Source organism: Hippopotamus amphibius, chromosome 17, assembly GCF_030028045.1.
Source record: "Hippopotamus amphibius kiboko isolate mHipAmp2 chromosome 17, mHipAmp2.hap2, whole genome shotgun sequence".
Lineage (NCBI taxonomy): Eukaryota > Metazoa > Chordata > Mammalia > Artiodactyla > Hippopotamidae > Hippopotamus > Hippopotamus amphibius.
Window position 1 is genome coordinate 29,258,279 of NC_080202.1, and position 25,846 is coordinate 29,284,124.

At 36.3% G+C, this 25,846-nt stretch overlaps 1 protein-coding gene across 4 annotated transcripts in view; it reads right to left on the reverse strand.

The window, feature by feature from the left end:
• Positions 1-25,846, reverse strand: part of STXBP4 (syntaxin binding protein 4) — a 185,480-nt gene that overhangs the window by 63,185 nt on the left and 96,449 nt on the right. For all 4 annotated transcript variants that reach the window (XM_057713743.1, XM_057713746.1, XM_057713742.1 and 1 more), the window contains one exon: positions 1,652-1,828. In XM_057713743.1, the coding sequence (XP_057569726.1) occupies positions 1,652-1,828 (177 nt within the window). The remainder of the gene's footprint in view (positions 1-1,651; positions 1,829-25,846) is intronic.

Here is a 25,846-nt window from a genome sequence, read left to right on the forward strand (position 1 = left end):
TAAATATGGAGATAATATAAGGGAAAATTTGTAAGAATAACAATATTGTTACAAAAAGAATTTGTCTTAAAAATGAATATTTGAACCTGAATGTGTGATATCTTGCTCAGTGCCTCTTCAAGCAATCTCAAACAATTAAAATTTTTCTTTCTCTTTCTCCACTAGTATTGGGTTTGGAAAATGTTGAGATGCTCATGTCTAATATCTCCTCTTTGGAAAAAAAGATTATTTTCAGAGGCAGGTTAATGGCTTAGTTTAGGATTTTGTTAAGAGGAATGGCATGAGATTTCATTATGCTAAAAAAAGAGAAGAACTGAATTAATTATATTACTACACAACTTAGGACAAAAATGTTTCCCAGCTAGGAGCTAGAAGAAAGAATAGCAAATAACCTATGTTTAAAAAAAAAAAAACAGAATAAATTCATCTGAACTCCTTGAATGTTAAATTATTCAAAAAGAAAGTATTTTTAAAGACTTGATTATCCCTCCAAAAGTAAATCAAGTTATTAGAAGAAAAAGTACTTTTAATATTTTGAAAATTGCCAAAATATTTTCAGAATTATGTTCAAGTTACTCACATCAAATAAGCACATATCTTTGATTTCAGAATGTAAACACTGGGTCAAGAATAATAAATATATGTAACATTTCTAAGTAGTTCTGCTATCTCAAGTAATGTTTTCCCCTTGGCCTTGTGGTATTATCAAAGGGTGACAGGAACATCAGCCTTCTTTTGGAATTAGTTTCAATGGACAGATGTGAGAAATACATTAGTAACTCTTAAGAGCTAACCTAAGAAAATTTCAGATTTTCTTCTGTATTTTGCTTTTGTAAAACTGGTTTCATCTGCTTGGTATAATTAAACTATTTAACTCTTTTATGTTTAAATAAATATACATAAATTTTTCAAATTTGTTTTATGTTCTCTTGAAAGATGACTGTATTAGAGAGAGATAAACACCTACTATGGTTATAAATGAACTCTATGAAGTTATAAAATATCTATTTCAATTTATTTAATTTTCTACCTTACTTCAGTGAAATAGCAATGTCTATTACAGTTTTTGAAGACCATTCAATGAATATAGTATGTTTAAAAGAATCACATAATAAAAAAATCACATTAAAAAAAGTTCACATTGCCTTCTGAAAAGCATGCAGTATTTCACTATTGAAATTGGAGTCTGCTAAATTCAAACTCAAGTTTCTTTCTATTAATTATCTTGGGCCTTGGGCAAAAAATTATTTAACTTTCACACTTCCTTGAGTGCTCTACTCAAAGAGCAAAACCCCTCCCTAGACTCTCCTCTTTCCATCCCCACAAGACAAATTAGCAAGTTTAGGAAAAAAAGGAGGCAAACAATGTAATCAAATGTTAAATAGTTCCAGGACTTAATACCTGAGCTGTACAATGTTGACCAATGGCCCAAATAAATTTGAGGCACATACTTTTCCATCCCAAAGCTATCTGGATAAAGGGAGGCTCATAACCTTCACATTACCCCCATCACAACACATCATCCTATCACTGAATAATAGAAGACAAACACTGACCTAGTTTAGAAGTGCAGATGAAAAGAAAATGAAAACAGGATACATGACAATGCAAGGAAACCATGGTAACTAGAAGAGAGAACTGTTTTGCTTACTTTATTTTGGTCAGAATAATCAGCAAGCTGAGCCTTCAGCTCTGTAATCTCGGCCTCTAACAGACGGATCACTTCTTCATAATCCATTTCCATTCCATGTGCCTGCTTCTGTGCAGCTTCGGCAAGATGAAGCCGACTTCGCAGGGCTCTTGTTTCTTCAACCACAGCTTTGGCTTCCTAAAGATTTCAAAAAATAATATCATTGAAAAAAAACATGTAAAAATAGTTCAGTAGTTTAAACAAAATATTTTCCTTCCTCTGGAAGTTATAGTTCCAGAAATGAATCAATATACATATGCTTCTCACATCTCAATTTGAAAATTAATATTCATGTTATTTTATTATACAGAGTAGCTGCCTAAACTTACTTTTCCTTTCTTGATTTCTTGGATAACTTTCAGTGTAGAATCTCCAACTTCACACATCTAGCACAGAATTTTGAAAATAAGAGAAGCAGAAGAGAACTGAAAGTGGAAAACAGAAGAATAAGAACTGGCTCAAAAGGTAGAAAGAGTAGGCTTCTATAAAAGTCGAGTAGGTGTTAGGACTTATGGTCTAGCAAGGTTCTTGCAGCTTCATCAGATACTGCTGAGAGATTTATAGTGTTGAGGGCTTCTCTGTGGTCCAAGCCCCAGGAGCCAAAGCTTATTCCTAGACATCAGTCTAATAGCTACTTCTCCATTTGGATTTAAGCCAAAAGGTAGAATTCAGTAGCAAAATATACAGCTATTTCTATAAGACGCAATGCTCACCAGATGTTTATTAACCACATGTTAACGTCTCAGGTAATGCATGTGTCTTCTCCCATTTAACCTTTAGAACAATACTGAGAGAAAGGCATTATTGAATACCATTTTATACATACTCAGAGGATCTGAGAAGTTACATAACCTATCCAAGGACACATACTAGTGCCAGAATATAAACCCAGGTTTACCTGACTCCAACATTAATGCTCTTTTTACCATTTTACTCCGTTGCTAGATGACAAACAAAAACAAAAACTATATACTAGCTACATTCTCCACCCTAGGAAGAGGATGATGTGGCCAAAACCACTTGCTCTCTCAAAAATGTGCCTTGGTGCTGGGTCAATAACAGTACTCCAGGACACCAATATAATTGAACACGGCACTTGTTATAATGTAAACCATTTCTTTTTCTTTATTTGATGCAGAAATCTCTTTTCTCTTCAATGGAATTTTCTGCTCCAATTGTCATGGCTAATATTCAACTATGGCTATTTTAATTTTCTAGGAGCTATTATTGGACACTTGCTTTTGTTTGAGCCTAAGGGACGGTTGGGAATATTTTTATTATAGGATATATTTTTAAGGGTCAATTTTTCATTCATACATTCAATTACTATTAAGTACTTATTATGTGTCAATTTCAGGTACTGAGGATAGAGCACCTAAGAGAGTAGATAATCCTTTTGTCCCCCAGAATTTACAATCTAGTTTGGGAAGATAGACAGCAAATTAGGTATAATCAGTGAAAATCTCATTCAGAAGACATTTAATTAGAGAACCGCAGAAAGGATAGAGCCATGAAGGTTTCCCAAGGAGGAGCTTTCTGGGCAGAGAGAAGAATTTGTGCAAAGGTCCTGAGGCAGGATTGTGCCTTGCATCTTCAGAGAACGGCAAGGAAGCCAGTGCGGCAGAAGTAGACAGTAGCAGGGGACAGAAAGAAGGGAGTAATAGGACACGAGGGCAAAGCGGTCACAAGAGTTTGGGCAAGGATGGTGTTGGCATGGAGTGGCAGATCTTAAGAGGCTTTGTAGGCCATCGTAAGGACTTTAGTTTCACTCGGGGTGAGAGGGAAAGTGACTGGAGAGTTCTGAGCAGAGAAGTGGTATGATCTGACTTAAATTTTATGTGAGTTACTTTCACTGCTGTGTTGAGAACAGACAGTTCATCATGGGAGTAGACAAGGGTGGAATAGGGAGAAGAGGAAGGAGACAGGCAAAAAGTATCTGTAGCTTGGACAGGGTGACAGTGGTACAGACAGTGTGAAGTGGCTAGATTCTAAATGCAGTTTGAAAGTAGAGCTAATAGGAGAGTTCTTCATTATCAACAAATTTTACTTAGCACTTACTGCATCCAGACAATCATGTTATGTGATAAAAAATACAAAGGGAGTAAAAGCCCTTTTTTGGCTCAGCTTAGAACATAAGGTATGACTTAGATAGGTGGAGGAAGAGAGTAGGGCATGTTAGACAAAATGAACAGTGTGAACAAAGGAAGAGGGACAAGAAGGAATCTGAATGGGGTACATCTGAGAAATGACACTAGATCAGCTTTGACTAGAGCAGGTGCTTCCTCCAGGGGCGCGATGGATAAAAAAGGTTGGGGAGAGGGAGGCAAAGGGCTGGGCTCTGGTAGAAATGGCATGATAGGCAAAGGCGTTTGGATCTGGGGAAGGCGCGAAGCCTTCTGAGCAGAAATTGATATGAGAACACAATGGGTTAGAAAGCGAGGTCTGGCAGCAGCTGCAGAATGGAGAGACGTGGCCAACCAAACTGCCTACTATACCCTTGATTTAAATAACTTTGCTTCCTTATTTTTAAAAGCAATTGTCTTTGTAATAAAAGGTACTTTTAGAGAGAAATATTTAAGGAAGTAAAAGGACATCTACCTAACTATCACATCAGTCGGTTCAGCCCAGGTGATCAAGGGTCACCAGTGTCATAGCTGGATCAACTTCATATTAGACTGTGCATACAGGAGGTAATGGCTTAGTATGTGCCGACAGGGCTCCAAATGGATCAACTCAGATAATCCACTCAATGCTGTCAGAGGTATGTCTACTATTACCCTCATTTAATAGACAGGAAACTGAAGGTTAAGGAACTTGCTCAGAATCACAAACTTAATAAGTGGCTGAGCTGGGATTTGAACCCAGGCAGTCTAGTTACAAAGTTCATGCTCTTGGCTACCAACTACAGAAAATGTTAAAGAACCAAATCACTTGTAGATGACAATATGAGCTTAGGATGTGGCCATTACAATATACTCAAACACATTCAAGGCTGCTATACTGTTCCCCATTTTTCATTCAATCAAGCTAGGAAAAAAAAAATCTTGCCACTGAAGAGAAAGGGAGGGGCAGAGAACTCCCCATAGCTGCAACAGAGAATAACTAATTTGATGATTTGTCTCCTTCACACTCGCTTCATGCAGCTTTTATTCCTCTATAAAAACAGTACTTTTATTTTTGTTCAAAGAATGCTAGTTAATTAAATGAAGAATCTGGATGGAATTTATATAGCTATTATAGTGCACTGATGGTAATACGGTGTGAAATGCAGTTGGGTGGTAAAAGATGCAGAGGTTTTGATGCTGAATAAATTCATGCTATTTCTTTTGTAAATGTATAACTGTCAGGTTGGTAAATGTGACCCCTTAGCAAAGTTCTAGCCCAATTCCCACTGAATGGCTGTTTCAAAGATTAGTGCGTTGAAATGACGACTCTTAGAGGAAGCAGTAAAGAAAAGATAGCAGCAGTGTGCCGTATTTAGCAATGCAGGATCACATAAATCCATTTTTTCTTTTCCTCCTGGGCTGTCTTCTAATAACTGTAAAGTCTCCTATGTCAGTAACAACTGAGCCAGAATTTTCCCAGTACCTCACTATGAGAATGAAATCCCATCAGGGTAAATATGGCAGCCAGTTCACTGATTTACTTTGTTATTAGGTACAGATTAATTCAGTTTAGAAAGTTAGAAAATAAAAGAGAAACGAAGATGTAATAGTAAATCAGAAAAATCAACATAAGCATTATGCTTTTTAATTCTAAGCGGTACAAATGTACTAGAAGGGAATCCTGAATCATGAAGACAGCTCTCTGACTTAACTTTCTTTTAGTGACACTGCAGAAATGCCTTCAATTCACACCTGTCTCATTGTAAAATCAGGATTTTCCACCTCACACCTTCACAATGAACCTTCAGGGAAGATCAGACCAAATTCTTCTTTAAAAATGTAAATCAAACTAATGAAAATCTTTGTAGGCTACAAATACTTTGAACTTAGCTATGTGATTGTGTTGAGACAAAGGGCAGTATAAACTCAGACAAAGGGGAGCATAAGCTCAGACAAAGACAACACATTATCTGTTCTTCCACATACAGCACTTTCCCCCCCTTAAGGCGTTAGATGAGATATACCTCACTTAGAATCTTAGATATGTCATTTTTTTTCATTTTCTGGCTCTGTAATTCTCCAAGATTCTGTTCATTTGTACAATGGTAAATGACAACACCTACTTTATAAGATCAAAACAGCTCTCACAATAGGGTTAAAGAAACTAGTACAGCTCTTGGTACAGTTTTTTCTTGTTCCTCTTTACTGGTTTTGAAATATATACATCATCACCAAATGATTGAAGGCTTTCTTGAGGCACTCAAATAGTTGTCTGGAAATATAAGGTGCACATGTCTTTTTTAATATTAGTAACAATTATGTAAAACCTTTCTTTCTCTAGTTGTGAGTTTTAACGGCTCCCTAAAGTAGAAGGAAAAGGCACTAACTGCAGTTGTTCATTTGTAATTAGGTAACACATCCACATCACTAAACTTGGAAGTTCTGTAATTTTTAAGCTAATCAGTAAATCTTTCAAAATGTCAATGGTTGGCAGGAGAAAAAGGAGATTGCAAAGAGATATAAGTGTTAGTGTAATGTAACTTATGCTACCAAGCCCAAAAGAATACTTCTCTTATCAGCTTCCTACATACACTCATTGGAAAAACCTTCTTGGTCTTGGTACCATTACAGTTTGTGAAAAAGATTAAGGGTTACTGCAGGAAGAGGGCTGTTGAAGAAAAGTGTTTAAAAGCAAGTTGTTATCTAGTTTCCTTAAATTATGTGTTGAATTTATTGAAATATGTTTAATATCCCTCTTAATGGCTGACCTCTAAGTAATTTGCTAGATGTTCACAAAATGAATCTACAGCTCATCCCTTAACCACGACGCACTTGTGGGAGAAAATGAATTAACAGAACTTTACATATGTCTCTGATATATGCTCTCTCCTTTCCTTTCTTTATACCTTCTCCGTGCGTACATCCATCCCACTATTCCACCTCCATACCTAACCAGTTATTAAGCACTGTGAAGTCTTCATTGATGATGTATTTGCACCATTCCTTAATGTCCATTCACGTCTTTAACACCTCACACTTAGGTACTATGAAAATCACATAAGTAATCACTCTGTCTACTGTGTTGTTCACGATAATGTATTCTGCATATTTCTGAAGGATCAATTTTCCTGAAATATTGCTTAGGTAAAAAAATCTAAGGTAACTAGATAAAATGTTGCTTAGGTAAGTACATGGTATATGATAAATATATCCTCAACCTCCATACTTCAAGGTTCTCCACTATTTGTTCCAAATCAACCTTTCCAGTTTTAGCACACTTCACTCTCTTACAGGATTACCATATTCAAGTACATTCACTTACCAAATTTCCCAGACTAAACTCTCCTACCTCCAAGATGCTTTTGAGCACATTATTACTTCCACTAGGTTAATGCACTTCTCCTCTTTTTTCTTCATCCAGTTCTCATCTTATCCTTCAAAATCTTTCCAAACCACTTAAGCTTACAATGATCGTTTTATTCTTAATAGTGTCTGTTGTTTTAAATTAATTACCTATTACTTAGCATCTCCTACTGCTATGTTGAACTGTCATTAAAATAATATTTTACTCCCAAACTTTCTAATGTCAAAAGGTCTTGACTATCCAAATTAGAACACAAGTTGTCTGAGAGTAAAACCCTATCTGATATTAACAGGTGCTCCATTCAACATAAATATGAGATATAACTAAGTTGACAGTGAAAATGACTATTTTGTTTTTCATATATAATAATTGACAGAGAACTTTATTAGGTAAGAAGCTTTTATAGAAAGCTTCAATTTTATGGGAATATTTGTAGAATCGTATTTCATTTAAATAATTACAGTAATGACCATAAGCCATGCTATGAAAAATACCACATAATGAAAAGCAAATCATTTCATTATGCTCTCTTTATATACAAATTAAGTGAAATCCTTTTTATAGTATTTACCAAGTAAATGAGATTACATCTAAACCATGTGGAATGAAGAAAATCAAGGTCAAGAAAGTACAGATAGTTACACTTTACTGTGTTTGACAATTTTATTTCTTGGTTTTTCATTAAATAAATTTAAAAATTTAAAGATTTAAAAATTATGCACACTAGTTTATATTTCCCTAAAATTTACCATTTTCCACCACAAGTTAATATAACAAATACATGCTCTCAAGGATTATATAATCTTGAAAGTCCTTTCCAATCCCACCCATATCCCTGATTCTGTGATTTATGTGGTGACACTCCTTTGTAAAGTGTGTAAAAATGATAGATATTTGTCAATCCAAGAAACAAAGATTTTCTTTGTATGAAAAAGCAAAATCCTCACTTTGGAAAGGAAGACTTGGTTAAGCTCTCTGGAGGAAAAGCAAGTCAATCAAATTATAATTAGCTCTAATTAGCCCTCCCAAGAGCTGTCAGCTTCTTTACCTGCAGTTGCCTCATCCTCCAAAAGGTGGAAAACTGAATTCTGCCTCTGAACATCAAAGGAAATCAAGGAAACAATGTTCAATCTCTGTTTATAAACAGAAGTCCCTAATCAAAGACAGACACACAAGTACATCTATCAAATAAATTTCACCATGTGCACATAAAAATTAGTTAAAACTCTGTTTTAACAATATATTTTGGGACTTCCTGGGTGGCACAGTGGTTAAGAATCCGCCTGCCAATGCAGGGGACACAGGTTCAATCCCTGCTCTAGGAAGATCCCGCATGCCGCAGAGTAACGAAGCCCGTGCACCACAACTATTGAGCCTGCACTCTAGAGCCTGTGAGCCACAACTATTGAAACCGTGTGCTGCAACTACTGAAGCCGGTGTGCCTAGAGCCCGTGCTCTGAAACAAGAGAAGCCACTGCAGTGAGGAGCCCACGCACCACCATGAAGAGTAGCCCCCACTGGCTGCAACTAGAGAAATCCTGTGTGCAGCAAAATGAAGACCCAATGCAGCCAATAAACGAATAAATTTAAACAATATATTTAATCTTGAACACGTATTTTCCGGTTTAGTGATGACTGACATAAAAGAAAAAGCTTTTTTCCTACTTCTCCAGTTCTGGTTACAAATGTACCAAAAGAGAACATTTACAGTATTAGAAATTCCTTTCATAATCAGAATTTAAATCCTGTTCATTGAAACTTAGAACCACTCAAAGGCTACTTTTTTAGCTATTGAATATTTAGAATTCTTCTGAAGTTTGGTGTTTAAAAACAGAAATGTATTCCTTTCAAATTAACTTCTAGAAGATTCAGTTCAAATCAAAATTTTACCACATTTTGTTTCGATGGAACTTGCCCAAGAGTTCCAAATTTGGATCTAGATATAATAGGATCTAAATAATAAATAAGATTCTTAAATTGATTTGGAAGAAAAAAAATCAGTAAGAACTGGTAAGCAAATTCTGAAAAACAACAATAAGAAGGACGAAAACAAAGAAAACAAGGTGGGACATGGCCCAAGGATTTAAGTCATATATAAACTACAAAAGTTGGTACTAGCCAAAGGACAGTTAGATAAAACATTCATTGACCCAATACTTATTGACAAAGCTACTGGAAAGATTATATTGCCCCAAACAGACCCCTAGATTATATGAGAATTTAATTTTTGGTAATGGTGATATGACCTAACAATGAGTGGTTGTGAAAACAAACTATTTAGAAAAAAAATTGTAAAGTGTAGACCCTCATCTCATACCATATACCAAACAGAATAATTTTTTAGGTGGGCTAAACAAAGACAGAAATGGGAGGAAAACTAGGTAAATATGTATCCGAAATTGCTAGGAATGAAGTTTTTTAAAGTTAAAAAAAGGAGAGAAATCACAAAGAAAAATATAGATTTGACAACACAAAAACATCTTTGTTTAAAGACTTTTAAAGAATTACTAAGAATTTGTATATGGGGGAAATATCTGCAACAGATTGGGAGAAATAGGGTTGATAACTACAATGGAAAGAGATTTTATAAAATGATGTGGGGAAAGGGGGAAAACAGTTATTGATTAAGAATAGACGTGAAGGAGAAAAAGATGGCGGCGAAGTAGAGGGAAGTGGAATACATCCCTCTCCACAGATGCATTGGGAATGCATCGAAGGACGCAATAATTCCCACAGAGAACCAGCTGAACACCAGCAGACAGCTTCGGACACCAGAAAGGACCACAAGGATCCCAACATAACCGGTAGGGAGGCATCTATGACGGCTCAAAGAGGGTGAAGCGGCAGAGCTGTGGCAGACAGGAGGGAGTGAGAAACATGTGGAGGGTCCGCAGCGCAGCTCAGTGTTCCCGGACTGAGACGTTGATCCACAGCTGAACAGAGGGTCCGGGAGCGGGAGCGTGGGAACAGGAGAGCTGGTTCAGGGTGAGAAACATTGTTGCCAGTAAGGTGACAGACCGAGAGGACAGGAGGGAAGAGGTCCCCGGCGAGGAGTGCCTGCCCCTGAGAGCTGCCTGGCCATGATGGCGGCTGGATGCTGCAGGCTCACGGGCTGGGGGGAGGAGTCGGGGGCGTAGCCTCTCTCTCTTTCAGAGCCTCTGCAACAGGCACTGGAGAGACGCCCTGTGGGCCACCTAAGGTGCTCAGGGATAACAAGCACCCTCAGGCACTTGGGCGGGGCTAGATTAAAACCCCTTGGAATGCTGGCAGTAGGGAGGCTGCCGAGGAAAAAAAAGAAACCCGAGAGAGGCCCAACTCTAAGACTTTCTGTTTACACCTGAGCCACCAGCGTCCCTCTGCAACAGGCACCTCCAAGCCCGACTGAAACAACAGTGCGCCACTGCTCACTCACTCCCAGGAGAAGGAGCCAATATTGTACCCTCTCCCTCCCCACACACCGACGCTTACAGACAAACAATAAAGGAAGCTCTGCTGGTCACAGAATAATGCAAAAAAACCCAAGGCGAGTAGAAGGACACTTACAGCTGAGACTCTAAGGAAACAGAAATATTAGTATCAATCCTCTTGAACTGGTCCATTCTGGGATCAGTTCTGGATTTTCTGTTTTTCTTTTTTTTTCCTTTATTTTTACGATCTTAGTCCTAAGGGATCTACAAGTTTTATAACATAATTTTTTAAATGATATTTTTTATTCTATTTTTATTTTTTTGCCCTTTTATATACTTCTATATCTAGCTAAGTTTTTGGTAGTATGGACAATATATCTCTCATACTTTCCTTTCATCCCTATCTTTTATACATTTCTATTCCTTTCTTTTTATTTGCATATTTCCAATCACACTACGCTCTTCTGTTCCCCTTTCTTCCAGCCATTTTAAGTTTATTTTATCTTAACATACTTATAAGCAACACTATCGATCTGCTCAGACTCCGTGCTCTATTCTCCAGATGACGTACCACCTTGGTATTTAATATTAGGTTTTTGTCTTTATCTTAGTTCTTAGTACAATTGTCTAATTTCATTCTGAGAATCTCCATGCTGTCTGGTGGTACTCTAGCTCTTTTCTATATTTGATCCTAGCCTACAAAATCTCCCTGGATTAGTGTTTGTATGTGTAAGGTGTTATTTGTTTGTTTGTTTGCTTTTGCTTTTGTCTCTGATTTGTTCTGTTTCAGGTGTCAATTTCTGTTGGGTTTCGGATTCAGTAATTGTGTGTCTTATACATGTATGTGTTTCCTAGACTTAATATTCATTTAATCCAATACTTGGACATTAGTCTGAGGCTTGGACAGTCTTCTATAAACACCTCTATCACCAGGACAAGCAACCCCAAAAGTGTGGACAACCATGAGGAAACAAAGAAACACCATGCAGGCAAAGGAGCCGAAAAAACCCCACAAGACCAAATAAATGAGGAGGAAATAGAAAAATGCCTGAAAAAGAATTCAGAGTCATGATAGTAAAAATGATACAAAATCTCGATAACAAATAGAGAAAGTACAAGAAACAGTTCATAAGAACTCAGAAAAACAAACAGCAATGGATAACAAAATAACTGAAATTAAAAATACTCTAGATGCTATAACCAGCAGAATGACTGAGGCAGAAGAACCAATAAGTGAGTTGGAAGATAGAATGGTGGAAATAATCGTCACAGAGCAGGAAAAAGAAAAAAGAATAAAAAGAATAGAAGACAGTCTCAGAGACCTCAGTGATAACATTAAGCGTACCAACATTCGAATTATAGGCATCCCAGAAGAAGAAGAAAACAAGAAAGGGTCTGAGAAAATATTTGAAGAGGTTCTAGTGGAAAACTTCCCCAACATGGGAAAGGAAATATTGAACCAAGTCCAAGAAGCACAGAGAGTCCCATACAGAATAAACCCAAGGAGAAATACACCAAGGCACATATTAATCAAACTAACAACAAATAAAAACAAAGAAAAAATATTAAAAGCAGCAAGAGAAAAGCAGCAAATAACATATAAGGGAAAACCCATCAGGATAACAGCTGACCTTTCTACAGAAACTCTACAGGCCAGAAGGGAATGGCAGGATATACTGAAAGTCCTGAAAGAGAGAAACCTACAGCCAAGAATCCTCTACCCAGCAAGAATCTCATTCATATTCGATGGAGAAATCAAAAGCTTTCCAGACAAGCAAAAGTTAAGAGAATTCAGCACCACCAAACCAGCCTTACAACAAGTGCTAAAGGAACTTCTCTAAGTAGGAAACACAAGAAAAGGAAAACACCTACAAATACAAACCCAAAACAATTCAGAAAATGGTAACTGGAACACATATGTCAATAATCACTTTAAATGTAAATGGATTAAATGCTCCAACCAAAAGACACAGACTGGCTGAATGGATACAAAAACAAGACCCTTCTATATGCTGCCTACAAGAAACCCACTTCAGACCAAGGGATACATATAGACTGAAAGTAAAGGGATGGAAAAAGATACTCCATGCAAATGGAAGTCAAAAGAAAGCTGGAGTAGCAATACTCATATCAGACAAATTAGACTTGAAAGTAAAGACTATTACAAGAGACAAGGAGGACACTACATAATGATCAAGGGATCCACTCAAGAAGAACATATCACAATGGTAAATATCTATGCCCCCAACATAGGAGCACCTCAATACATAAGGCAAATGCTAACAGCTATAAAAGGGGACATCGACAGTAACACGATAATAGTGGGAGACTTGAACACCCCACTTACATCAATGGACAGATCATCCAAAAATTAAATAATGACACACAAGCTTTAAGTGACACATTAGACCATCTCGACTTAATTGATATCTATAGGACATTTCATCCAAAAACATTTCATCCAAAAACATTTTCCAGGATAGATCACATCTTGGGTCACAAATCAAACCTCGGCAAATTCAAGAAAGTTGAAATCATATCAAGCATCTTCTCAGACCACAATGCTATGAGACTAGATATCAATTACAGGAAAAAAACTGCAAAAAATACAAACACATGGAAGCTAAACAATTCACTCTTAAACAACCAAGAAATCACTAAAGAAATCAAAGAGGAAATCAAAAAATATCTAGAAACAAATGACAATGAAAACACAACAACCCAAAACCTATGGGACGCAGCAAAAGCAGTTCTAAGAGGGAAGCTTATAGCAATACCGTCCTACCTTAAGAAACAAGAAAATTATCGAATAAACAACCTAACCTTACACCTCAAACAACTAGAGAAAGAAGAACAAAGAAACCCCAAAGTGAGCAGAAGGAAAGAAATCATAAAGATCAGAGCAGAAATAAGTGAAAAAGAAAGGAAGGAAGCAATAGCAAAAATTAATAAAACTAAAAGCTGATTCTTTGAGAAGATTATCAAAATTGATAAACCGTTAGCCAGACTCACCAAGAAAAAAAGGGAGAACATGAAAATCAACAGAATTAGAAATGAAAAAGGAGAAGTAACAACAGACACCTCAGAAATACAAAACATCATGAGAGACTACTACAAGCAACTATATGCCAATAAATTGGATAACCTGGAAGAAATGGATACATTCTTAGAAAAATGCAATCTTCCAAGACTGAACCAGGAAGAAATAGAAACTATGAACAGACCAATCACAAGTACAGAAATTGAGGCAGTGATTAAAAATCTCCCAACACACAAAAGCCCAGGACCAGATGGATTCACAGGCAGATTCTATCAAACATTTAGAGAAGAGCTAACACCTATCCTTCTCAAACTCTTCCAAAATATTGCAGAAGGCGGATCACTCCCAAACTCATTCTACAAGGCCACCATCACCCTGATACCAAAACCAGGCAAAGATGTCACAAAAAAAGAAAACTACAGACCAATATCACTGATGAATATAGATGCAAAAATCCTCAACAAAATACTAGCTAACAGACTCCAACAGCACATTAAAAAAATCATACACCATGATCAAGTGGGGTTTATCCCTGGGATGCAAGGATTCTTCAATATACGCAAATCAATCAATGTGACACATCACGTCAACAAATTGAAGGATAAAAACCATATGATCATTTCAATAGATGCAGAAAAAGCTTTTGACAAAGTCCAACATCCATTTATGATCAAAGCTCTCCAGAAAATGGGCACAGAAGGAAATTACCTCAACATAATAAAAGCCATATATGAGAAACCAAAAGCCAACATCGTTCTCAATGGGGAAAAACTGGAAGAACTCCCTCTAAGAACAGGAACAAGACAAGGGTGTCCACTCTCACCACTATTATTCAACATAGTTTTGGAAGTTTTAGCCACAGCAATCAGAGAAGAAAAAGAAATCAAAGGAATCCAAATTGGAAAAGAAGAAGTAAAATTGTCACTCTTTGCAGATGACATGATGTTATATATAGAAAACCCTAAAGACTCTACCAGAAAACTGCTAGCACTAATTGATGAGTGTAGTAAAGTAGCAGGATACAAAATTAATGCACAGAAATCTCTTGCATTCCTATACACTAACAATGGAAGAGCAGAAAGAGAAATTAAGGAAACTCTCCCATTCACCATTGCAATGAAAAGAATAAAATACCTAGGAATAAACCTGCCTAAGGAGGCAAAAGATCTGTATGCAGAAAACTTTAAGACATTGATGAAAGAAATCAAAGACGACACAAACAGATGGAGGGACATACCCTGTTCCTGGATTGGAAGAACCAACATCGTGAAAATGACTGTACTACCCAAAGCAATTTATAGATTCAATGCAATCCCAATCAAATTACCAATGGCATTTTTCACAGAACTAGAGCAAGAAATCTTATGATTTGTATGGAAACGCAAAAGACCCCGAATAGCCAAAGCAATCTTGAGAAGGAAAAATGGAGTGGGTGGAATCAGGCTTCCTGACTTCAAACTATACTACAAGGCCATAGTGATCAAGACAGTATGGTACTGGCACAAAAATAGAAAGGAAGATCAATGGAATAGAATAGAGAACTCAGAAGTAAGCCCAAACACATATGGGCACCTTATCTTTGACAAAGGAGGCACAAATATACAATGGAAAAAAGACAGCCTCTTCAATAAGTGGTGCTGGGAAAATTGGACAGCAACATGTAAAAGAATGAAATTAGAATACTTCCTAACACCATACACAAAAATAAACTCCAAATGGATTAAAGACCTACATGTAAGGCCAGACACGATAAAACTCCTAGAGGAAAACATAGGCAGAACACTCTATGACATCCATCAAAGCAAGATCCTTTTTTGACCCACCTCTTAGAATCATGGAAATAAAATCAAGAATAAACAAATGGGACCTCATGAAACTTAAAAGCTTTTGCACAGCGAAAGAAACCATAAACAAGACTAGAAGGCAACCCTCAGAATGGGAAAAAATAATTGCCTATGAAACGACGGACAAAGGATTAACCTCCAAAATATACAAGCAGCTCATGCAGCTTAATACCATAAAAGCAAATAACCCAATCCACAAATGGGCGGAAGGCCTAAATAGACATTTCTCCAAAGAAGACATACAGATGGCCAATAAACACATGAAAAGATGCTCAACATCACTCATCCTCAGAGAAATGCAAGTCAAAGCCACAAGGAGGTATTACCTCACACCGATCAGAATGGCCATCATCACAAAATCTGGAAACAACAAATGTTGGAGAGGGTGTGGAGAAAAGGGAACTCTCCTGCACTGTTGGTGGGAATGTAAGTTGGTACAGCCACTATGGAAAACAATTTGGAGGTTCCTTAAAAAACTACAAATAGAACTACCATATGATCCAGTAATGCCACTACTGGGCATATACCCAAAGAAAACCATAATCTGAAAAGACACATGTACCATAATGTTTATTGCAGCACTATTTACAATAGCCAGGACATGGAAGCAACCGAAATGTCCATCAACAAATGAATGGATACAGAAGATGTGGCATATATATACAATGGAATATTACTCAGCTATAAAAAGGGATGAGATGGAGCTATATGTAATGAGGTGGATAGACCTAGAGTCTGTCATACAGAGTGAAGTAAGTCAGAAAGAGAAAGACAAATATTGTATGCTAACTCACATATACGGAATCTAAAAATGGTAATGATGAACTCAGTGACAAGAACAAGGACGCAGATGCAGAGAATGGACTGGAGAACTCGAGGTTTGGGGGGGGGGCGGGGGATGAAGGGGAAGCTGAGACGAAGTGAGAGAGTAGCACAGACATATATATAGTACCAACTGTAAAATAGCCAGTGGGAAGTTGTTGTATAACAAAGGGAGTCCAACTCGAGGATGGAAGATGCCTTAGAGGACTGGGGTGGGGAGGGTGGGGGGGGACTCAAGGGAGAGTTGGGGGGGGGAGTTGAGGGAGGGAGGAAATATGGGGATATGTGTATAAAAACAGATGATTGAACTTGGTGTACCCCCCAAAAAATAATAAATTAAAAAAACAAAAGAATAGGAGTGAAGAAGACAAAGCAAGAGTGGGAAGGGGATGCAAATGACATATATGGTCAGGAGTGGCAGATGACACGAGCAATCACATCAGGAAACAAGCTGCCTTGAATATGTAGAACTGTGATGGAAGCCACAACTTTATTTGAAACCCATGTCACAGACAATCTTTGGTACCTAACGTGGATGACAATGAATCAAAGTATGTACAATATTTTCAAATAGGGTGATTTACTTATGTAAGGTCAGGTAAGACTAGAGAAGTCTTGTTTTTAATTCTAAAATAGTTTGTGAATAAATCATTTAACACAATGTCATGAGTCGCACAGCAAAGTAAAAGTGCTGAAAGTGTTTCTCACATGTTAAACTGCCAAGACAGGAGTTTTATAGTATCAACTGCCTTATCACTACTTCCTCCTTGGGTAAAATTTACTAGTTTGTCAGCCAAGTTAATATATATTGCTCTAACATTAAGAAACATAAAATGTTTGGCATCTGCATAGATGTTTAAAATATACCCTACAAAGGTGCTCTCTTAGCAACCAACTTAGGGAATTTTACAGATTTGTATTTGCTTGCTTTTGATTAAATAAGGAAAATTATAGGGAGTAATGTCTACTTTGGTATACAATTATGCCTCTGACAAATCACCACCTATAGGGCACTTTTCTGAAGTGCCTTCTAGGAAGTGATGGTTTTCCTCTATTTTTTGTTTTTATTACCGGATTGAGAGCTCCTTGTAGAGAGTATGTCTAGCTTTCACGGTGCCTTCATACAAAATGAGCATTAAATAAAAGAAGCTTAAACATTTCCCTTGCCAAGTTGCCCTTATAAGTTACTGCCGGCATGTGTGAAACAACTAATGAAAGAATGCTGAATGTAGTCCCCTGAACAGTCAGAAAATAAGTGGCTCACAGTATGGAAAGCAGAAGCCTAACCTTAGTTCTAACTAAGCTGACTGATATAGAAAATACTGTAATCAAATTGAACTGAAAGGTTTCTATGAAGAATAAGATCACTTCCTTCCCAAATTTCCCTAACGTTGAAAATTCTGTGATGGACTTCCCTGGTGGCACAGTGGTTAAGAATCCACCTGCCAATGCAGGGGACATGGGTTTGATCCCTGGTCCAGGAAGATCCCACATGCCATGGAGCAACCAAGCCCGTGAGCCACAACTACTGAAGCCTGTGCACCACAACTACTGAGCCTGTGCTCTAGAGCCTGCGAGCCAAACTACTGAGTCCCCGTGCCACTACTGAAGCCTGTGAGCCTAGAGCCCGTGTTCTGCAACAAGAGAAGCCACTGCAATGAGAAGCCGGAGCACCACGAAGAGTAGCCCCTGCTCTCTGCAACTAGCGAAAGCCCACCCTCAGCAACGAAGACCCAACGCAGCCAATAAATTAATAAAAATGAAAGAAAGAAAGAAAAAAAGAAAGAAAGAAAGAAAGAAAGAAAGAAAGAAAGAAAGAAAGAAAGAAAGAAAGAAAGAAAGAAAGAAAGAAAGAAAGAAAATTCTGTGAGTTTAATCTAACATAATTAAAACGGCTCTATGGTATCAATAGGGTAATAAAATTTCTCTCAGAATTCTTAAAATGGTAATAACTTTTCTACATTAAAAAGAAACAACTATTTGGAAATGGCTATCTGAAACAGACGTCTTTGTTTGCCAGACGGAGCTTGCTTCTACATTCACCTCCAGTGAATCACTGTATATGGCTGCTGTCTGCAAACAGAAATGCCAACTGGGCTGTCTTCGTGTTCCTTAGCCAGTTACCTGGGCAAAGTTTAACACTGGAGAATACACAGGTCATTTTTCTGATTCTCATAAAGGGCATTAAAGTTGAAAAATAAATCCAACCAAGTTTGTTTCATAAGTTTCTCCACTCAGACTGCTATCATTGCAGGAGCTTTATAATTTCTTTTCTGAAAGAGGGTGTTTTTTTGTTTGTTTTGTTCATTTGCTTTTTAAAAATCATTTTAAGATCACTGTAGATCACACATAGTTGTAAAAAATAATACAGAGAGTTTTCCTGTACTCTTCACTCAGTCTCCACTAATGGTTATATCTTGGATTAGTATAGTAGAATATCACAACCAGGAAATTTCACTGATACAACCCACCAACCTTAATCAGATTTCACCAATTTTATACGCACTCTGCAATGAAAAGGAACAACTTATAAATACACAAAACAACCTGGATGAGTCCCAGAGGAATGATGTTGAGCGAAAAAAGCCAATCCCCAAAAGTAACATACTGTATGGTAACATTTATATAACATGCTTGGAAAGACAAAATTACAGGTATAGAGAAGACATTAGTGGTTGCTAGGTGTTAAGAGATGGGATATGGAAGGAGGTGGCTGAGACTATAAAAGAGTAGCAGGAGGGATCTTTACAATGAGAGTTCTTAATAGAAAATACAGGTTGACATTCTGAGGTTATAAGTGACCATCTGAAATAGGAACACAGGAACATTTTATTAGTCCCCTTTGAGAACAGAAAAAAACTGACAAATATATGCATTTTTCTTTTTGTTTCCCTCTAAAATGAGATTGACATCTTGGAATATCTACTAGCTCCATACAGAACTATTATAAAAAGTTCTAAAGAAGAATAAAAAGGGTATAAGAACTCATATCATTTCTAAAAATTAGAGGCTTTACTGTTTCTTTAATAAAGGCACAAAATTAACAAATCTCTCCAAGTGTGAAAATGTGAATATTCTTTAGTAATCACGTATTATTGTTCCTTTCAGAGACATATTTAATCTGTTCTTAAAGTTTCCTTTGTTGCTTAATCCATAAACCAAGAGAGCACACATGCCAGCTGTTCCAGCTGTATCTAAATTCTTGCCCGACAGTCCACAGAGAATCCTGTGCTGATCTGACCTCCTGTTTCAGCCTCAGGACTTCACGCCCTCCTCAAGCGTTCAACCCAACCTTTACATAGGTGAGGCCAACTACAACCGGGCTTATCTGAACTTGGAGAAATTTCCAAATGAACAATTTCTCAGGTTTCTTTAGGGCAAAGACTGGTTTAGACAAGCTAAATATTTTGGCTTTGGACTATTCACCAATTCACTGCTGCCTTAGGTCATAACACTATGCTGAAAGAAACTTTAAAAACAACTTGTGTGAGAGTAGGTTTTAGAAAGCTATTGATCAAAGGAAGTTGCTAGAAAAATGGCCCATGCCTGTTAAAAGTTGTTAGAACTTGAAGGAAAAATAATAAGCAGTATAGATAATTTCATGGTAAATTGTGCTCATGATATTAAACAGTAAGGTTGGATTATTTTGTAAGGCATGAAAACTCATCAAAAATACTTAGATTTTAGAGAATAGTACCACCAATTTTTTTTAACAAAACAGTGAGTAAAGTATTCTGGCAGCCATCCCTGGCTGAAAAAAATACAAATGTACCTGATCCTTCTGGTGGAAAAGGATCCCTTCACAGCTTGTTCTTTCTTTCTTTTAATTTCTTTCTTCCCTTGCTCTCCCTTTCCTTCCCCCATTCTTCTTGTCTCCCTCTCTTTAGTTCGTCATTGCTTTCTTTCTGGGTCATTACACTAAATAAAAGTAAATTAATTTCCATAATTTAAAATAGCTATTGTACCTTCAAAAGGGGAGATTATTCTGCTTTTAGGATCAGGTATCACAATAATTCAATTAAAAGTTTTAGTGGAGCAAAGGATATCAAATTGTGTTCTCTTCTCCCTTTGGAAGCAACTGGAAACCAGCACTGTAAAATGAATTGAAAATCAATCTAGTGGTGTTTTAATAATTAGGCTACCTATGTATTTAAAGGATTTACATCGTGTAATTATTATACTGTACTAATTTCACACCAGGATCTTCAAAAGGATACTAAAAAAGAAAGAAATTTTGCCAGATTTCATACAATTCAAATTTCTGGTTTTTACAAGTTTTTAAGAGAAAAGTTAATTACAATTACTTTCTATTAGTAATTTCTAAAGACTTGCTAATTGTGAAAAAAGAAATTAATCCTTGGAAAAATGAAGTAGTATTTTCACGAAAGTATAGAAACTCTTTCATTAACAGTGAGTTTGAAATCCCTTTAAACGTAATAACATTCTACATACATGATGCAAGGTCAATATACTAAAAAAAATGGACAGTTTTAGGGTTGACTTTGGGTGGTATATTTTAGGTGGTTTATTTTTATTGCAAGTGTGTGAAATGAATAGTCATGCCAGTATGTATGCATGTGTTCGTATACACGTATATATTTTTAAAATTAGTTTTGCTAAAACTGGAAAATATGCATTACTCTATACTATGAATTAAAACATCTTACACTCAATCTCATTTCTCTTCTTTTGTTAACTGCATTATTATAGACTCTCAATTACCAAATTTCTAAGCCTTGACCTCTTTTTCTGATTATTACTGCACATGCGATCCCTGTTAAGTCTGGCTGACTTTACCCTCATGGTACCTTCCACACTGACAGCTCTGCTATGCTTGGTATAATTCCATTCCCACTACCCAGCTGAATCCTCCATTGCCTGTGATCTGGACAAGCACTTCTCAAATTTTAGGGTGCATACATATCAAGGTCTTGTTAAATGCAGGGTCTCTCTCTTTTCTAAGAGACCCTGCTTTTCTAAGTTCCAGGTGTTGCTCACACTGCCGGTCCTCAACCCCTCTTTGAGTAGCGAGGATGCAGGGTTCTAGATCTGCCCTGTCCAATGTGGCAGCCACTAGCTGTATGTGGCTCCTGAGCATTTGCCATATAGCTAAGTCAACTGAAGAACTGAACTTTTAATTCAGTTTTGTTCAGTTCGCATTTAAAAGCTTAATTAAAAGCATAAAATATTTTTCCATTACACAAAAGTTTTTTGTTTTGGTAGAAGTATATTTCACTTTTATCACTGTATCATTTAAGATACTAGTGTTGAACTGTAGTGTTTGTGTCAGGTATGTGAGTCATTTGAGATATATACATAAACACAATTGATCTGGTCACTGTCAATGAATTAATTTCAAAAATTTTTTATACAACAGTGTGCTTATCTGAGTATTTTATGCAGATAGCATGAGTTACAGTAATACTTGTGTAAATCATGATTGATAATTAAATTGAAATAGTTTTACTAGAATATAGTTAAATTATTTTTATATTTAAAAAAGTAGGCATGAAGAAAATTTTTAATTTAAAATGAAGAGAAATTATTGATGTGGAATAAAGATGAATTAGTAGTAATATAACCAGGATAAAAGACCAGAAGAAAACATGTTGTAAGTTTTATGATGAATGCAATTGCAATTTCCAAAGCTGTTTGTTGTATAAAACTTTTAAACATATGAAAAGTGAGAAATTCAGAGATTTTTGCAAATGTGTGATGAGTTTGTGAAGAAGTTTTCTCTTAACAGTCGAATAAAAACTAATGAAATTAGTCACTTGAAACCAGACGTAAATGTTCAACATTTGTTAACTTTGGCCAGCTATAAAATGGCTTGGATTTTTTGCGTCAAAGAGTAAATCACTTTTAGATCAATATGGTAATTTCAGTTCTGATAGAAGATTAGAGGAAATATTTTACAAAAAATGAAAGATCTTCAATTAAGTCACAAAATAAATGTCCACAGACTACAAGACATTTCTAACAACATCAGTGATTAATTGATTCAAAATTTGAAAAATTACAAGTACTTTTTTTCAGCTTTGGATGTGCCATGTGATATAGGAGATACTATCAAATTTTTTTTTAATCTTTATTGGAGTATAATTGTTTTACAGTTTCTGCTGTACAACAAAGTGAATCAGCTACATATATACATATATCCCCATATCCCCTCCCTCTTGAGCCTCCCTCCCAACCTCCCTATCCTACCCCTTTAGGTCTTCACAAAGCATCAAGCTGATCTCCCTGTGCTCTGTAGCAGCTTCCCACTAGCCATCTATTTTACATTTGGTAGTGTGTATGGTCTTAAAGGACTTCCAAATTTACAATAAAAAAATTGACAATCTACAGCCTAAAAAAATCAGACTATGGTATAGATATTTTAACTTTTACATGTGTCAAACAAGAGTTTCAGCTGGATAATGAAGAAAAGTGGTTTTTTTTTTTTTTTTTAAATCACAATAGATGGTACTCCAGCTATGCTGGGTCAAAAATTCTGATTTGTTGATATTTTCAAACAAGAGACTGTTTTCTTTACTGTTTCGTGCCATTGTAGGCTATATCTGGATAATTTCTGTGCTCAGTTTCCTGAAGTTGGCTGTATGAAAAACCTCATGGATACAGTAGCTAACCTCGCTTAATATATATGTGCAAATTCTATGAATCTTCACTAGTTTAGAAGACAGTGAATTTAATGACCCTGTGTTCTTTGCCAGGGCTCCTTGGCTAAGCTGTGGAAGAGCTTAATAAAGATTTATTGTACTTTTAACTCCAGTTGAAGATTTTCTTAAAACAAAAGGAATGGTTGCCTAATATTCAATAATCAAAGACAAAAAATGGCAGTGTGATTTACATTCTATTATCAATATCACACTGTACATGAATGGGCTAAATTTGAAGCACCAAGGAAAGAGAAAGCTTATTTGTGAAGCTAAAGTATAATAATTTATACTGATATTGAAAATCTTTCATAATATAAATCAATAATTATTTACATATTTCTATCATAAATATGTCGATTAATTATTGATAATGTTATGTAAATTAGCTCCAAAAACTTTAAAATTTTTGAAGTATGCTTAGTTGATATTGATAAATTTACAGTTGCTTTCAATATATGCAATACTCCTTTGAATTTGATGTTAACTAAATTAGTGATATACTTAACTTGAAAAGATGTGGCTTTGAAATTATTTTGTTTTAAAGACCAAGTCTTCTAAAAACATGAAAAAGTTTTGCCAACAGGGACATAAATAAAAGAAAAATGTTTTCGGTATTCATTTCAGTTACTGGGATAGTTTTAACTTTATTTGGAACATTTGAGTTATGAATCTACTTTTTCAACTATAAATCTTGTTCAATCTAATCACAGTAGTATTTCCAATGAAAATCTAGTGTACAAATTAAGATGTACATTAAGTGTAAAATAACACTGGACTTCAAAAATACAGTATGAAAAAGGAATGTAAGAATATTTCATTAATGAATTTTTAATATTATTTCAAGTTAAAATGATCATACTTTAGATATATTAGACTAAAAATATACATTTAAAATAATTTTACCTGTTTCTTTTTACTCTTTTCAAAATGTGGCTACTAGAAAAGTAACAAGGCATAGTTGGCTTCCAATATATTTCTATTGGACAGTGCACATGTAGATTCTTCTAAAAGCCTCTTGTCTGATATTCAGTTACTTCCAAACCTGCTGTTAGGTAATTTTCTTAAAGATATTCTTCATTTATCTCTTCATCTATTCACCAAGTATTTATTGAGTACCTACTCTACGTCAGTGATTGTTCTAAGATAAATCAGAGAACAAATGAAAGATAGTTGCCCTCCCCACGAAGCTTACCCTTTAGTTGGTGGATAAAGGACAAAAACATAACAAGTACATAATATATAAGAAAGCAGGGACTTCCTAGGTGGTGCAGTGGTTGAGAATCCGTCTGCCAAAGCAGGGTACATGGGTTCGATCCCTGCTTCAGGCAGAATCCACATGCCGTGGAGCAACTAAGGCCATGTGCCACAACTATTGAGCCTGTGCTCTAGAACCTGTGAGCCACAACTGTTGAGCCCATGTGCTGCAACTACTGAAGCCCGCACACCTAGAGCCCATGGGCTCCACAACAAGAGAGACCACAGCAATGAGGAGCCCGCTACCACAGTGAAGAGTAGCCCCCGCTCACCGCAACTAGAGAAAGCCCATGTACAGCAACAAAGACCCAATGGAGTAAATAAATAAATAAATAAATTTATAAAAAAAAAAGAAAAAAAAAGAAAGCAATCAGGAATACCAAAAAACTTACGGTACAGGGAGGTCAGAGGGGCTGGAGAACTAGTTGGGGAGTAGGCGGGAACCCTAACCCTAACCCTAACCCTAACTCTAACCCTAACCCGTGGCAAGAGATGAGGCCATTGAGGTTAGAGGGGTGTAGCGATGGGGCACAGGATGGCAGATCTAGGAGGCTCTCATAGGCTTCTGCTTTTAGGATTTTGGCTTTTACTCTGAGACAGAAAGTTCTGGACAGTTCTAACAACTTTTAAAAGGCTATTTCTGGCTGCTGTGTTCAGATTAGACTGTTTGGGGTGGGGCAAGGGTAAAAGCTGGGTGATCTGGTAGGAAGCTATAATTGCAACACAGGCAGGAGTGGGTGATAGCTTAGACCAGTGATGCAAGTGATAAAAAGTAGCAAAATTCTGCAATTTTTAAAAAGTTAGATGTAGAAGGTGAAGGAAAGAGAGGGGTCAGATTACAGGTGGAACAAGTTGATCTTTCTTTTCCTCTTCTCAAGTATCTTCAGTGGCAATCCACTGTCTAAAATCTTAGATTGGCATTCAAGTGCCGATATGTTTTGGCCCCCAAATAAAACCTCCCCCACAGCCCCCAAAAGTTATTTCCTAATGCTTTCACCTGTCCATGTTTCCCTTATGTTCCTAGGCCTTTAATAATGATAAGATAAAAATACAAATCAAAACTACTAATTTTTAGAAGCTTACTATATTACTGATAGTTTTAGGCTCTTAAACTCTCAAGTCCTATGTACAAATTATAAGACAGACATTATCATCACATTTTTGGATACAAAGACAAACATATTAACAAGTAATAGTAAAATTAGCATACAAAAGAGGGCCTATTTTGACTCTCAAGATAAGACTTTCCCTTTCACACCACGATTTTCATGCAGCACCCTCTGCCTGGAATGTTCTCCCTTTTCCATGTCTGGTCTAGTTCATGTGTCACCTTCTCTCTAATAAGGCTCCTTATTCCTCAGCCATAATTACGTTTTCTTTCTCTAAATCAAATCGTTAAAACAAATCATTTCCACCTCTTTCTCTGCACCTAATATTTCTTCCACTTTTGTTAATAATAATGACCACAGTAGTTAATATTTGTTGAGTGCTTACTATGTGCTATGTATATTTATACTATCATATTACCTTCCTTTATTAAGTATGGTTGATATTCTAAAGCTTTTAAGTTCTAAGCATTTAGGAGAAAATAAAATTTTAATTAAATGTAGAAAAAACCCTACCCCCTAATTTATTATACATGTAAAAATTAACAAAGAAGA